Source organism: Dipodomys merriami, unplaced genomic scaffold, assembly GCF_024711535.1.
Source record: "Dipodomys merriami isolate MVZ:Mamm:240054 unplaced genomic scaffold, mDipMer1.0.p SCAF_19, whole genome shotgun sequence".
Classification (NCBI taxonomy): Eukaryota; Metazoa; Chordata; class Mammalia; order Rodentia; family Heteromyidae; genus Dipodomys; species Dipodomys merriami.
In genome coordinates, this window is record NW_027203270.1 from 11,782,982 (window position 1) to 11,794,520 (window position 11,539).

General features: G+C 45.3%; 1 protein-coding gene across 13 annotated transcripts in view; it reads right to left on the reverse strand.

The window, feature by feature from the left end:
* The window catches only part of Nf1 (neurofibromin 1), a 244,947-nt gene extending 234,701 nt beyond the window's left edge, over positions 1–10,246 (reverse strand). For 6 of the 13 annotated variants that reach the window (XR_011373054.1, XM_070027269.1, XM_070027260.1 and 3 more), the window contains exon 1: positions 9,856–10,234. Coding sequence is in view for 4 of the 13 variants with exons in the window: in XM_070027268.1 (XP_069883369.1) it covers positions 9,856–9,915 (60 nt within the window). In the remaining 9 variants the exon portion in view is untranslated. Of the gene's footprint in view, positions 1–9,855 lie in introns of all 13 variants that reach the window. The other 7 variants (XM_070027268.1, XM_070027265.1, XM_070027262.1 and 4 more) reach the window with 3 other exon arrangements.
* Positions 10,247–11,539: the final 1,293 nt, after the last annotated feature.

An 11,539-nucleotide genomic window follows, 5' to 3' on the forward strand; every position in this document is an offset into this window, starting at 1 on the left:
AGCACTGAGGTTACTATGAGAATTCAAACAGGGATGTCTTATTTTTTAGCAAGTTAATATCCCATTTGGTTAAGAAGAAGAAAAAAAAAACTAAGCTGTTTTCAACCAACTCTCTTAAGGGGAGCAACCTCTCATGTGGTGTAGCTCTGTAAAATTCCAGGTGACAAGGACAAGAAGTAGTATTCAGTTTAAAAAGACTTCATAGAGGGCTGGGAATGTGGCTTAGTGGTAGAGTGCTTGCCAAGCATGCATGAAGCCCTGGTTCGATTCCTCAGTACCACATAAACAGAAAAAACCAAAAGTGGTACTGCGGCTACTCTAGTGGTAGAGTGCAAGCCTTGAGCAAAGGGAAGCTGAACAACAGTGCCCAGGCCCTGAGTTCAAACCCCAGGACAGGAAAAAAAAATTCATGGAAAAAAAATTAACTAGCTAGACATTTGAGGTTGGACAGAGCCTGGCACGGGTGGCTCACACCTGTAATCCTAGCTACTCAGGAATCTGAGATCCAAGGATTTGTTCAAAGCCAGCCAGGGCAGCAACATCCATGAGACTCTTATCTCCAAAAAAAACACCAAAAAAACATGAAGCAGTGCTGTGGCTCAAGTGGTAGTATGCTAGCCTTGAGCTGAAGAGCTGAGGACAGTGCCCAGGCCCAGAGTTCAAGCCCCACAACCAACAACAACAAAAAAAAAAGACAGAAATTAGGAAAGTAAGAATTAGGGGCTAGGAAGGTGGCTCAGTGGTAGAGCGCTTGCCTTGCATGCATGAGGCCGTGGGTTCAATTCCTCAGCACCACATGAGCAAAAAGAAAAAAGCCGGAAGTGGCGTTGTAGCTCTAGTGGTAGAGCGCTATCCTTGATTGAGCTGAAGAGCTGAGGGACAGCACCCAGGCCCAGAGTTCAGGCCCCACGACCGGACCCAAAAAAAAAAAGAAAGAAAGAAAGAAAAGAAAAGTAAGAATTAAAGCATTCATGGGCTGGGAAGGTGGCTCAATGGTAGAGTGCTTGCCTTGCATGCATGAGGCCCTGGGTTCAATTCCTCAGCACCACGTAAGCAAAGAAAGCCAGAAGTGGTGCTGTGGCTTCAGTGGTAGGGCGTTAGCCTTGAGCTGAAGAACTGAAGGACAGTGCCCAGGCCCAGAGTTCAGGACCCACAACCGACAAAAAAAAAAAAAAGAATTAAAGCATTCAGACAGGTTCCCACATAAACAAAGGTGGAAAAACAGAAATAAACACAATAAATACAGAAGACACAATGCCAACCTGCCAACCTGGAAAATAGGTGCTTCCAAGGTATAATGGCAAATAGTTTGGTAAATTAAGTGAGTTCAGCTCCCAATAGACTGTCAGGTCAGAGTGATGCTGTTAATGTATTAAAGTCATTGATATTTCAACTTGAAAGAACTTTAAAGACTTTCAAGTCAATTATTTTTCAACTGATGAGAAAATCTAAGACCTGCAAGAGAGCTAATGGCTGGCCTAAGAACAGAGACCATGAACATCAAGACAAAACTGAAACCCCTGTTTGGAAACCCTAGTTCAGTGATAAGCAAACATGGTATGACAAAGAAAACACAGCTATTCAAGGACTGGAAATATCAATATATAAGGATCAGTATTGTGTTTTAGAACTGACAGAAACTGGTTTCTAGGGATAGGTGAATGTCACAGTGACATTATAATTGAGCAAAGACCACTGTGTTTTAACAGGAGGAGTCATTTTCAAGAAAGAAGCCAGAAAAGAGAATGTAAAAACTAAGCCAGCCTGGGCAGGAAAGTCCATGAGACTCTTATCTCCAATTAACCACCAGAAAAACAGAAGTGGCACTGTGGCTCAAGTGACAGAACCCTAGCCTTGAGCTGTAGAGCTCAGGGACAGCAGCAGGCCCAGAGTTCAAGCCCCACGACCAACCAAAAAAAAAAGAACAAGTAAATGTTTGATTTCTACCAGAAAGGAAATCTAAGTAAGTTTGAAGGTAAAAAGGAAGAAGCCCACACAAAGACTAGATCCTAGATAAGGTAGGAGAAGTGGGGGAGTATGGAAAACTACTGAGGACCAGGTGAAAGATTACTTTTAAAAGAGCAATTCCAAGTTGGGCACTGGTGGTTCACACTGGTAATCCTAGCTACTCAGGAGGCTGAGATCTGAGGATCGAGGTTCAAAGGCAGCCCAGGCAGGAAAGCCTGTGAGACTCTTATCTCCAATAAACCACCAGAAAACCCAGAAGTGGCATGTGGCTTAATTGGTAGAGCTCTATAGCCTTGACCTGAAGAGCTGAGGGACAGCACCCAAGCCCAGAGTTCAAGCCCCAAGACTGATTTAAAAAAAAAAAAAAGATGAATTCCAAGCTGAGCACTACTAGCTCACTCCTGTAATCCTAGCTACTCAGAAGGCTAAGTTTTGAGGACGGTGGTTCAAAACCAGCCCAGGCAGGAAAGTTCATGAGACTTGTCTCCAGTTAACCACCAAAAAAAGCCTGAAGTGGAGGTGTAACTCAAGTGGTAGAGCACTAGCTTTGAGCACAAAAGCTCAGAGACAGCGCCCAGGCCCTTAGTTTGAGGCCCAATACCAGAAAACAGGCACATATGTGCACACGAGCATGCAAAAATACACATACATGTAAAAAATTAATTCCAGGATAAAGAATAAGCATTATTTTTCACCCATAATAATATATCCCTCAGGCAGGGAATGTGGCTTAGTGGTAGAGAGCTTGCCTAGCATGCATGAAGCCCTGGGTTCCATTCCTCAGCACCACATAAACAGAAAAGCCAGAAGTAGCACTGTGGCTCAAGTGGCAGAGTGCTAGCCTTGAGCAAAAGAAGCTCAAGGACAGTGCCCAGGCCCTGAGTTCAAACTCCAGGACTGGCAAAAATATAATAATAATAATAATAATAATAATAATAATAATAATAATAATAATAATAAACCCCTCACTTAGAATACTAATCATTTTCATTTTATTAAACTGGAGACCACATACAAGGAGGGTAGTTTTTTTTTGGGGGGGGTGATATTTTGGGAGGGGAGTCTTGGGGCTTGAACTCTGGGCCTGGGGGTTGTCCCTTAGCTCTTCAGCTCAAGGCTAGCACTATACCACTTGAGCACAGCACCACTTCCAGTTTTCTGGTGACTTATTGAAGAGTCTCTCAGACTTCTCTGCCTGGACTGGCTTTGAACAATCCTCAGATCTCAGCCTCCTGAGCAGCTAACAATACAGGCATGAGCCAGGCAGGAGGGCAGATTTTTAAAATCCAAAATAGCTTCAAACTGTTACAAATCTATCCAGCCAATTAGCATGTAGTTTGTAACATCACAGACACTTGCCAATCATTTTTATACTGTGAACTTTACAACACGTATTTAAAGGACATTCTACTTAATTAATTTATTCTATTATTTAAAAATCTCAACAAAAATGTTTTGGCAAGCCAGGCATCAGTGGCTCACACCTGTAATCCTTTTTTTTTTTTAATTGTGAAAATACTGTACAGAGGGGTTACAATTACATTGGCAAGATAACCAGTACATTTCTTATCAAGCATTGTTGTCTCCTCCTTTGTTTCCCCTTCCCATCCCTTCCCAGAACACCTGTAATCCTAACTACTCAAAAGGCTGAGATCTGAGGACTGTGGTTCGAAGCCAGCCCAGGCCGGCTTCCAGGAGACTCTAATCTCCAATTAACTACTCAGAAAAAGCTGGAAGCAGCACTGTGGCTCAAGAAGTAGAACACTAGCCTTGAGCAAAACAAGCTCAGAGACAGAGTCCAAGCCCAGAGTTCCAGCCCAGTACCAGCACCAAAAAAATGTTTTGGCTTTTACCCCACAACTAACCCCCTAAAAAAATAATTTTTAATAAAAAAAATATATGTATATATATATAGGTTCACTTAACTAAATATGGAAAACAGTGCTTTAAATAAATTTTTGTGTATGTGTGTACCAGTCCTGGGGTTCAAACTAAGGGCCTGGGCTCGAGGCTAATTCTCTACCACTTGAACCACATCTCCAATTCTGGCTTTTTGGTGGCTAATTAGCAATAAGAATCTCCCAGACTTTCCTTCCAGGGCTAGCTTTGAACTGTGATCCTCACATTTCAGTGTGAGTAGCTAGGACTATAGGCATGAGAGCCTAGCAAAATAAACATTTTTACACATCATTTCTTTTCTTTTTTTCAGACAACCTTAAGTATCTTATTTTTCCCTTACTCTTTTTCAGAAATAAAGCTCTAAAGGAAAAATGAGGCACACGGAACTATGTGAGGCACGCAAGAAGATTCTACTGACCCACAACTTAAAGCTGCACACCTAAAAGTTGGCCAGTTTCAGTTCAGAAACTTACAATTCAGCACCACAAAAGCAAGCAAAATAAAAACAGAAAAGTAACTGATGCACTTGTCCTTCTAGCTGTTGTTCACTGTCACAACTGCCAGTTCCCTAACAGAAGAGGTGATTACCTCTAAACAGTTAACTAAAATAGCTAGGCCATCAATATTAGACCTAAATGCATTATCAGGAAATGACAAGAATTTTATCTCAACAATAGGAAATAAGGATTTAAGCTTAAAATGTAAAAGTAAACAAAATAAATAATTTTCTTAAAGTCAAGATGGAAGCTGGAGGCTTGGCTCAGCTGTAGACACCAGCCTAGTAAACTCAAGGCCCTGACAGTTTCAAAGCCTAGTACTACTAAAAAAAAAAAAAAAAAAAAAAAAAAAATCAATAAATAAAAAGTCAAGGTGGAGAAAGGTAGGGGAGAGAAGGGATAGTGGAGAAAAACAAAGGAGGGGAGGGGTAACAATGCCCGACAAGAAATGTACTCATTACCTTACTGATATAACTGTAACCTCTCTGTACAGTACTACTGAAAAATATATAAATAGTCAAGGTGGAAATATTACCATCTCTTTTAACTGGTCAAGAACATCAGCTGCAAAACCCATTACAGTTCAATATGCCTATTATCAGCAGTAGCTAATAATTCACTTCTGCTTCAATTGCAAATATAAGAAGTATAACCCAAGAGCCGGGCATCGGTGGCTCACACCTGTAACCCTAACTACTCAGGAGGCCGAGATCTGAGAATCACGGTTCAAAGCCAGCCTGGGCAAGAAAGTCCGTGAGACTCTATATCTCCAATTAACCACCAGAAAAGTGGAAGTAGTGCTGTGGCTCAAATGGTAGAGCGCTAGCCTTGAGCTGAAGAGCTGAGGGACAGCACCCAGGCCCAGAGTTCAAGCCCCACAACTGACCAAAAAAAAAAAAAAAAGACCAACCAAAAAAAAAAAAGTATAACCCAAACATTAGTTGGGTTATAAACACTGCCATTTCCCTGGGTACTGAAATGGTCTTAGCTGAAATAAAGAAGATGCTTATCTACCCTTGGACTCTGTGAAACAAGTAACAGACAACATGAAAAGTTTAAAGCATTTAAAAATCATGAAATAGAGCTGAGGATGTGGCTTAGTGGTAGAGTGCTTGCCTAACATGCATGAAGCCCTAGGTTCGAGTTCTCAGTACCACATAAACAGAAAAAGCCACAAGTGGCGCTGTGGCTCGTAGTAAGAGTGCTTGCCTTGAGCAAAAGCAGCTCAGGGACAGTGCGTAGGCCCTGAGTCCAAGCCCCAGGACTGGCAATCAAAAATTTTTGTTAAAAAATTAAAAATCAGGGGCTGGGAAGGTGACTCAGTGGTAGAGCGCTTGCCTTGCATGCCTGAGGCCCTGGGTTCAATTCCTCAGCACCACATAAGCAAAAAGAAAAAAGCCGGAAGTGGTGCTGTGGCTCAAGTGGTAGAGCGCTAGCCTTGAGCTGAAGAGCTGAGGGACAGCGCCCAGGCCCGGAGTTCAGGCCCCACAACTGGACCAAAAAAAAAAAAATTAAAAATCATTAAATAGTCTGGTGCTGATGGCTCATGCCTATAATCCTAGCTACTCAGGAGGCTGAGATCCGAGGATCACAGTTCACAGCCAAGCCCACGCAGGAAAGTCCGTGAAACTCTGATCTCCAATAAATTACTCAGAAAATACTGGAAGTGGTGCTATGGCTCAAGTACAGTGCTAGACTTAGCACAAAAAAAAAGCTCAGGGGCAGTGTCCAGGCCCTAAGTGCAAGCCCCAGGACCAGAAAAAAAAAAAAGTCATTAAATAATGAAGATTCTTATACAAATCTCTCTCAGTATATGTAGTTTTCTTACCCCTAATTTTAAAAAAAAATGGCAACCTAGCCAGGTGCAAGTAGTTCACACCTATAACCTTAATTACTCAGGAGGCCAAGATCCAGCTCAGGCAGGAAAGTCTGTGAAACTCTTATCTCCAATTAACCACCAAAAAAGCCAGAAGTGAGCAAAAAAAAGCTCAGGACCAGCACCCAGGCTCTGAGTTCAAGCCCTAAGACTGGCACCAAAAAAAAAAAAAAAGCCAGGCATTGGTGGCTCACGCCTATAATCCTGGCTACTCAGGAGGCTGACATCTGAGGATCTCGGTTCAAAGCAAGCCCAAGCAGGAAAGTCCGTGAGACTCTTATCTCCAATAAACCACTAGAGAACCGAAAGTGGCGCTGTGGCTCAAGCGATAGTGCACTTGCCTTGAGCTGAAGAGCGCAGGGACAGTGCCCAAGCCCAGAGTTCAAGCCCCACGACTGACAAAAAAAAGAAAAAAAAAAAATCTCCTAACCACAGAATGTATTATTCAAACAAAGTCTATGGGATACTTAGAAATACCATTCCCCTGACTTCCCAGCACTCAATACTTTTCATACTGAGGCTCTTGTTATTAGGTCTATTCTGTCACTTAACCTCTTTGTGTCTCAGTTTATTAAAAAGAGACATCTCAGCCAGGCGCTGAGATACCAAAAAAGGCAGAAGTGGAGCTATGGTTCAAGTGGCTAGCCTTGAACAAAAGCAGCTCAGGGATAGCTTCCCCAGACCCTGAGTTCAAGCCCCAGGACAGGATAAATACTAATATGAGACATCTCCAACCTGAAGATGTATTATTTTTGTTAATAAATTAATACATGATAATATTTCTAATATCTCATATTAAACTTTGAAGAGCCTATATTTTACATCTCTAAAGTCAATGAACTTTATGAGAAAAAAAGGGAGGAATAATTTGTCTATGCATCTTTCTCTCAATTATAACACAAGAAATACAAAAAAAAATGGCATTTTCAAAACTTACACCTTTAACTTTTAGCAGATGGTAAGGGGTGAGTTTGATAGAATACATATGTCAAACAAAAACGCCTAAGGTCTAGCTGGCTGCTGGTGACTCATGCCTGTAATCCTAACTACTCCAGAGGCTAAGATCTGAGGATGGCAGCTTGAACTCATACCAAACAGGAAAGGCCATCAGATTCTTATCTCCACTTAATCACCAAAAAGACAAAAGTAGAGCTATGGTTCAAGTGGTAGAATACCAGCATGGGGTGAAAAACTAAGGAACAGAGCCCAGGTCCTCAGTCCAAGCTCCAGTACCAGCACATACTGAAGTGTCCAAGTATATCCTTCTATCCCTGGCTCTATAATCAAAATCATCCCTCATTTGAAATTTAGAGAACTATCTTTTTCTTTTATGACAAATAAGCCTAGAGATCAACAGCTAAAAAGAAAAACTTTAATTTCAATTTTTTTTTTTTTGGTTGATAGCACCCTCAGCTCTTTAGCTCAAGGCTAGCACTCTACCACTTGAGCCACAGTGCCACTTCTGGCTTTTTCTGCTTAGGTGGTGCTGAGGAATGGAACCCAGGGCCTCATGCATGCAAGGCAAGCACTCTATCACTGAGCCACCTTCCCAGCCCTCAATTTTTTTTTAATTTTTAAAAACTGGGAACATCAGCCAGCTGCCGGTGACTCATGCCTGTAATCCTAACTTCTCAGAAGGATGAGCTCTGAAGATCACAGTTCAAAGCCAGCCCAGGCAGGAAAGTCCATGAGACTTTTATCTCCAATTAACCACCAGAAAACCAGTAATGTCACTGTGGCTCAAGTGGTAGAAAGCTCGCCTTGAACTGAAGAGTTTAGAGACCAGGCCAGAGTGCAAGCCCTACAACTGACAAAAAAAAAATCCTGGGAACATCTTAATCTTTTTAAATCTTTCATTTAGATTATGCTGTGCAGTTCAGTTTTGGAGTTCTCTAGTGTGCCTTTTAAAATCTTTTAACCATTATGTAGAGAAATATTTTATCAAGTTTTAAATCTAATGTTCTATCAATAGCACAGTCTATTTTATACAGTAATATTTTAATTCATCAGATGGATTAGCAGTAGTTGATTCAGATGTCTTCTGGTCTAGAAGCAAAAAGGTGAATGAACTATCTCCCTTAAATCTCTGACAGTTTTGTAATACTATGTAGCTTCTTTTCAACCCTTTGCCTATTCCCAAATTATCTTCCAAGCAGGTCAAAAAGACTAAGAGTCCTGTAAGGAATAGGGACCAAATAAAAGAAACTCTTCCCATCTTTCAGCTCCCATAATCAGTTTTAAGCTATACCCAGTAAACAAAAAAGAGACTGACTTAATCCTAAACAATTCATCACAGAAAGCCCGTGAAAGAACTGCAAAAAAGGGGGGGAGGAGAGGGGGAAAGAGGGTGGGAGGGGAAGGAAGGAGAGGGGGAGAGGGAGATAGAGAATGAAAGAAAGAAAGAAATCCCTTTAAACCAGCCCCAACTATCTACAGCAGCGCAGCAAAGTTAAACTAATTCTCACTGACAAAAAAGCTACATGCGCATTCAATGCATTCATCTCCATCGGCCCCGGGATTCAGTGTGTGAAACACAGTGGATAAAAGATCAAGTCCCTAAGCCATGAAACTTTTTCCTCCATCACAAATACTTGCAATGAAAGTCCTCTGGTCAGAAGAAGAGAGAGTCAAACACAACAAACCACTAGCCAAACTGTCAGCTCCAAGACCACATCCCAGCTGTCTGCTCCCTCAACTTTCCTTACATCCTTTGCCCTGAGATTCTCACTCAAGAAAGCAATATTCACATCCTCAGACCTGGTAAGAAAGGAAGAAGGAGGTTGCAAATTATCAGGGAGGGAAAAAGGAAAAAAAAATAGGAGGAGGGGGATGTCTCAGAACCCTATTTCCTCAGCAAACAGCAATGAAAATTAAGGGTCTGAAGGGACTCCCGGTGTGGAGCAATAGAGATGTACACTGTGCACTTAGAGCTCTTGGAGCAGACTGGAGACCTTGGAGCAGAAAGTCGGAAAACCCTGCTTTCTTCTCTTCCCCCTTCAAGAGGGAAGCTAAAGACACTGGGGGGGGGGAGGGGCGGGGGCGTTAACATTCTACTCCTGGGGGGTACACGAAACCGGCCTTAGGGTTTCCCTCCGAGTTACTCACCCCCAGCTAGGAGGACAGAAGAGAAGAAATGTAAGGAGCCCCTAAAGATTGATTTCCCACCTCCGTTCATAAAAAAGGAGGAGGGGGGGAGAGAAAGATAGAATGATTAAATCCAGATGGAGCACCCCGGAGAGCGCCCCCAGGTCCTTCAACCCCCCCCCCGCTCAGCCCCCCCATTAGCGAGCGGAAGAGCTGGGATAAAAGGGATGGAGGGTGGCGAGGACAGGTCAAGGGAGAGGCCCCACCCCCCCACCCCACCCCACCCCACCCCCCGATTACGGAGGGAAGCGCGGACCCCCAGCTCGCCGCCGTCCCCTCCGGCCCCGCACCTCCCCCCCCCCCCCCCGCTCGGCCGCCCCTGACGGATCCTCCCCTCCTGGCCTCCTCGAGCCTCCGGAGCCCCGGGGCCGCCTCGAGGGAGGCCGCTCCCCCCCCTCCTCCTCCTCCCCTCACCCACCGCGCCCCACCCCCACCCCACCCCGCTCCCACCGCCCGCCGCCGGCCCGTTACCTGCTCGTCGAAGCGGCTGACCACGGCCTGGACCCATTCCACCGGCCTGTGCGCGGCCATGTCCTCCCCGCGGCCGGGGGGGAACGGCGGAGGGACCGGTCGGCCGGCGCCCAGGGCCGGGAAGCAAGCAGGGAGCGGGGGCTGAGCTGAGGGAAGAGGCGAGGCGAGGGTCTGAGGAGGGCAAGGCTCCCGACGTTCCCACGGGGGTGGGGATGGGGGCTCTGCGCCGAGCCGGGAGGGGGAGAGGGGAAGGGGGCGTTGGCGAGAAGACAGGGGGGAAGGGGATAGGGGAAAGGGGACCTGGGGAGGGGAGGGGGCCTCTTGGTCGCTCTCCCCACTAGCGCCGTCTCCCCTCAGCCATCACAGTCCGAGACGCCGCCATGACACCCCACCGGAAGTGGGATCCTTTCCACAGCCCGGGGAGAGGGAGAGCGAGCGAGCTCGAGATTGAGAGCGCGGCTGGGAAAGGGGAGGGGGGGGAAGCGGGAGGGAAGGCCTTCCGCGCATGCGCCCGCGCCGACTGGTTTCATTAATGAAAAAGCGAGTCCTCCTGGAGGTGACGTCACCCAGCTCCTCCAGGCCCCGAGGCGCGCGTGCCTTCACGCCGCGGGGCTCACCTACCCGAGCGCTGGGCTGGGGCTCCTACAGTCCGAGCTGACCCCTAAGCCTCCACTCGCCTCCCTACCACCGCCTCGGGCTGCCCCCTCATTTCCCCGCCCCCCATCACCTCTCCACCCCCGCCTATGGGGTTGGATTGCTCCCGGGGTTGGGAGTCACGGCATCCTGGGGCTAGATTTTTTTTTTTCCAGCTGGCAGATCTCTGCTGTTGATCTCTTGGGGAAGGCTGTGCTCAGCCTCTCTGCAGCTCTTACCCCCAATAATAATAATAATAACAATAATAATAGCAATGAGGCCTACAACCCTCAAGTATCCATGTCCTTTGTAGCTTCTATAGACTACTGAGAAACGGAAAAGGAAAGCCAAGAGGGGTTCTGTGTTTCATTTTTTTGAGTTACTAAATCCCAAAGTGAAGCCTGGTGCTGATCACTCACACCAGAATCCCAGCCATTACTTCCTCACTGATAGCCCATCCCACTTAATAAAACTTTTACACAGCTGATAAAAGGAAGATTCAAGTTTCACCATCCTCAAAAGACCTTTAAAGGGCACGACCTAGCCTACCTTAATTCAACATATTCATCATTCCAGCCGTCTAACAAGCCTGTCCAATAGGTACAGTTAACCATCACCTAACTGATGAATTGGTCTGAGGAAGTTCCTTGACAAGTCCAAGGTCACAGTTTGGTGGGTGGCAGAATAAGGATGCAAACTCAAGTGATTTGACTTCAAAGGCAATACCATATTAATGTTGTACCCAGTAGTTGAAAGGACTTCTTCCTGTAGAGTTGGTCATGCAGCTGGGCGCTGGTAGCTCATGCCTGTAATCCTAGCTACTCAGGAGGCTGAGATCTGAGGATTATGGTTCAAAGCCAGCTGGCCAGAAAGTCCGTGAAACTCTTTATCTCCAATAAATCACAAGAAAACCGGAAGTGGTGCTGTAGCTCAAGTGCTAGAGTGCTAGCCTTGAGCTGAAGAGCTGAGGGGCAGCGCCCAGGTCCAGAGTTAAACCCCCCGGGACAGACAAAAAAAAAAAAAAAAGAATTGGCCGTGCACTTTTCTGTGA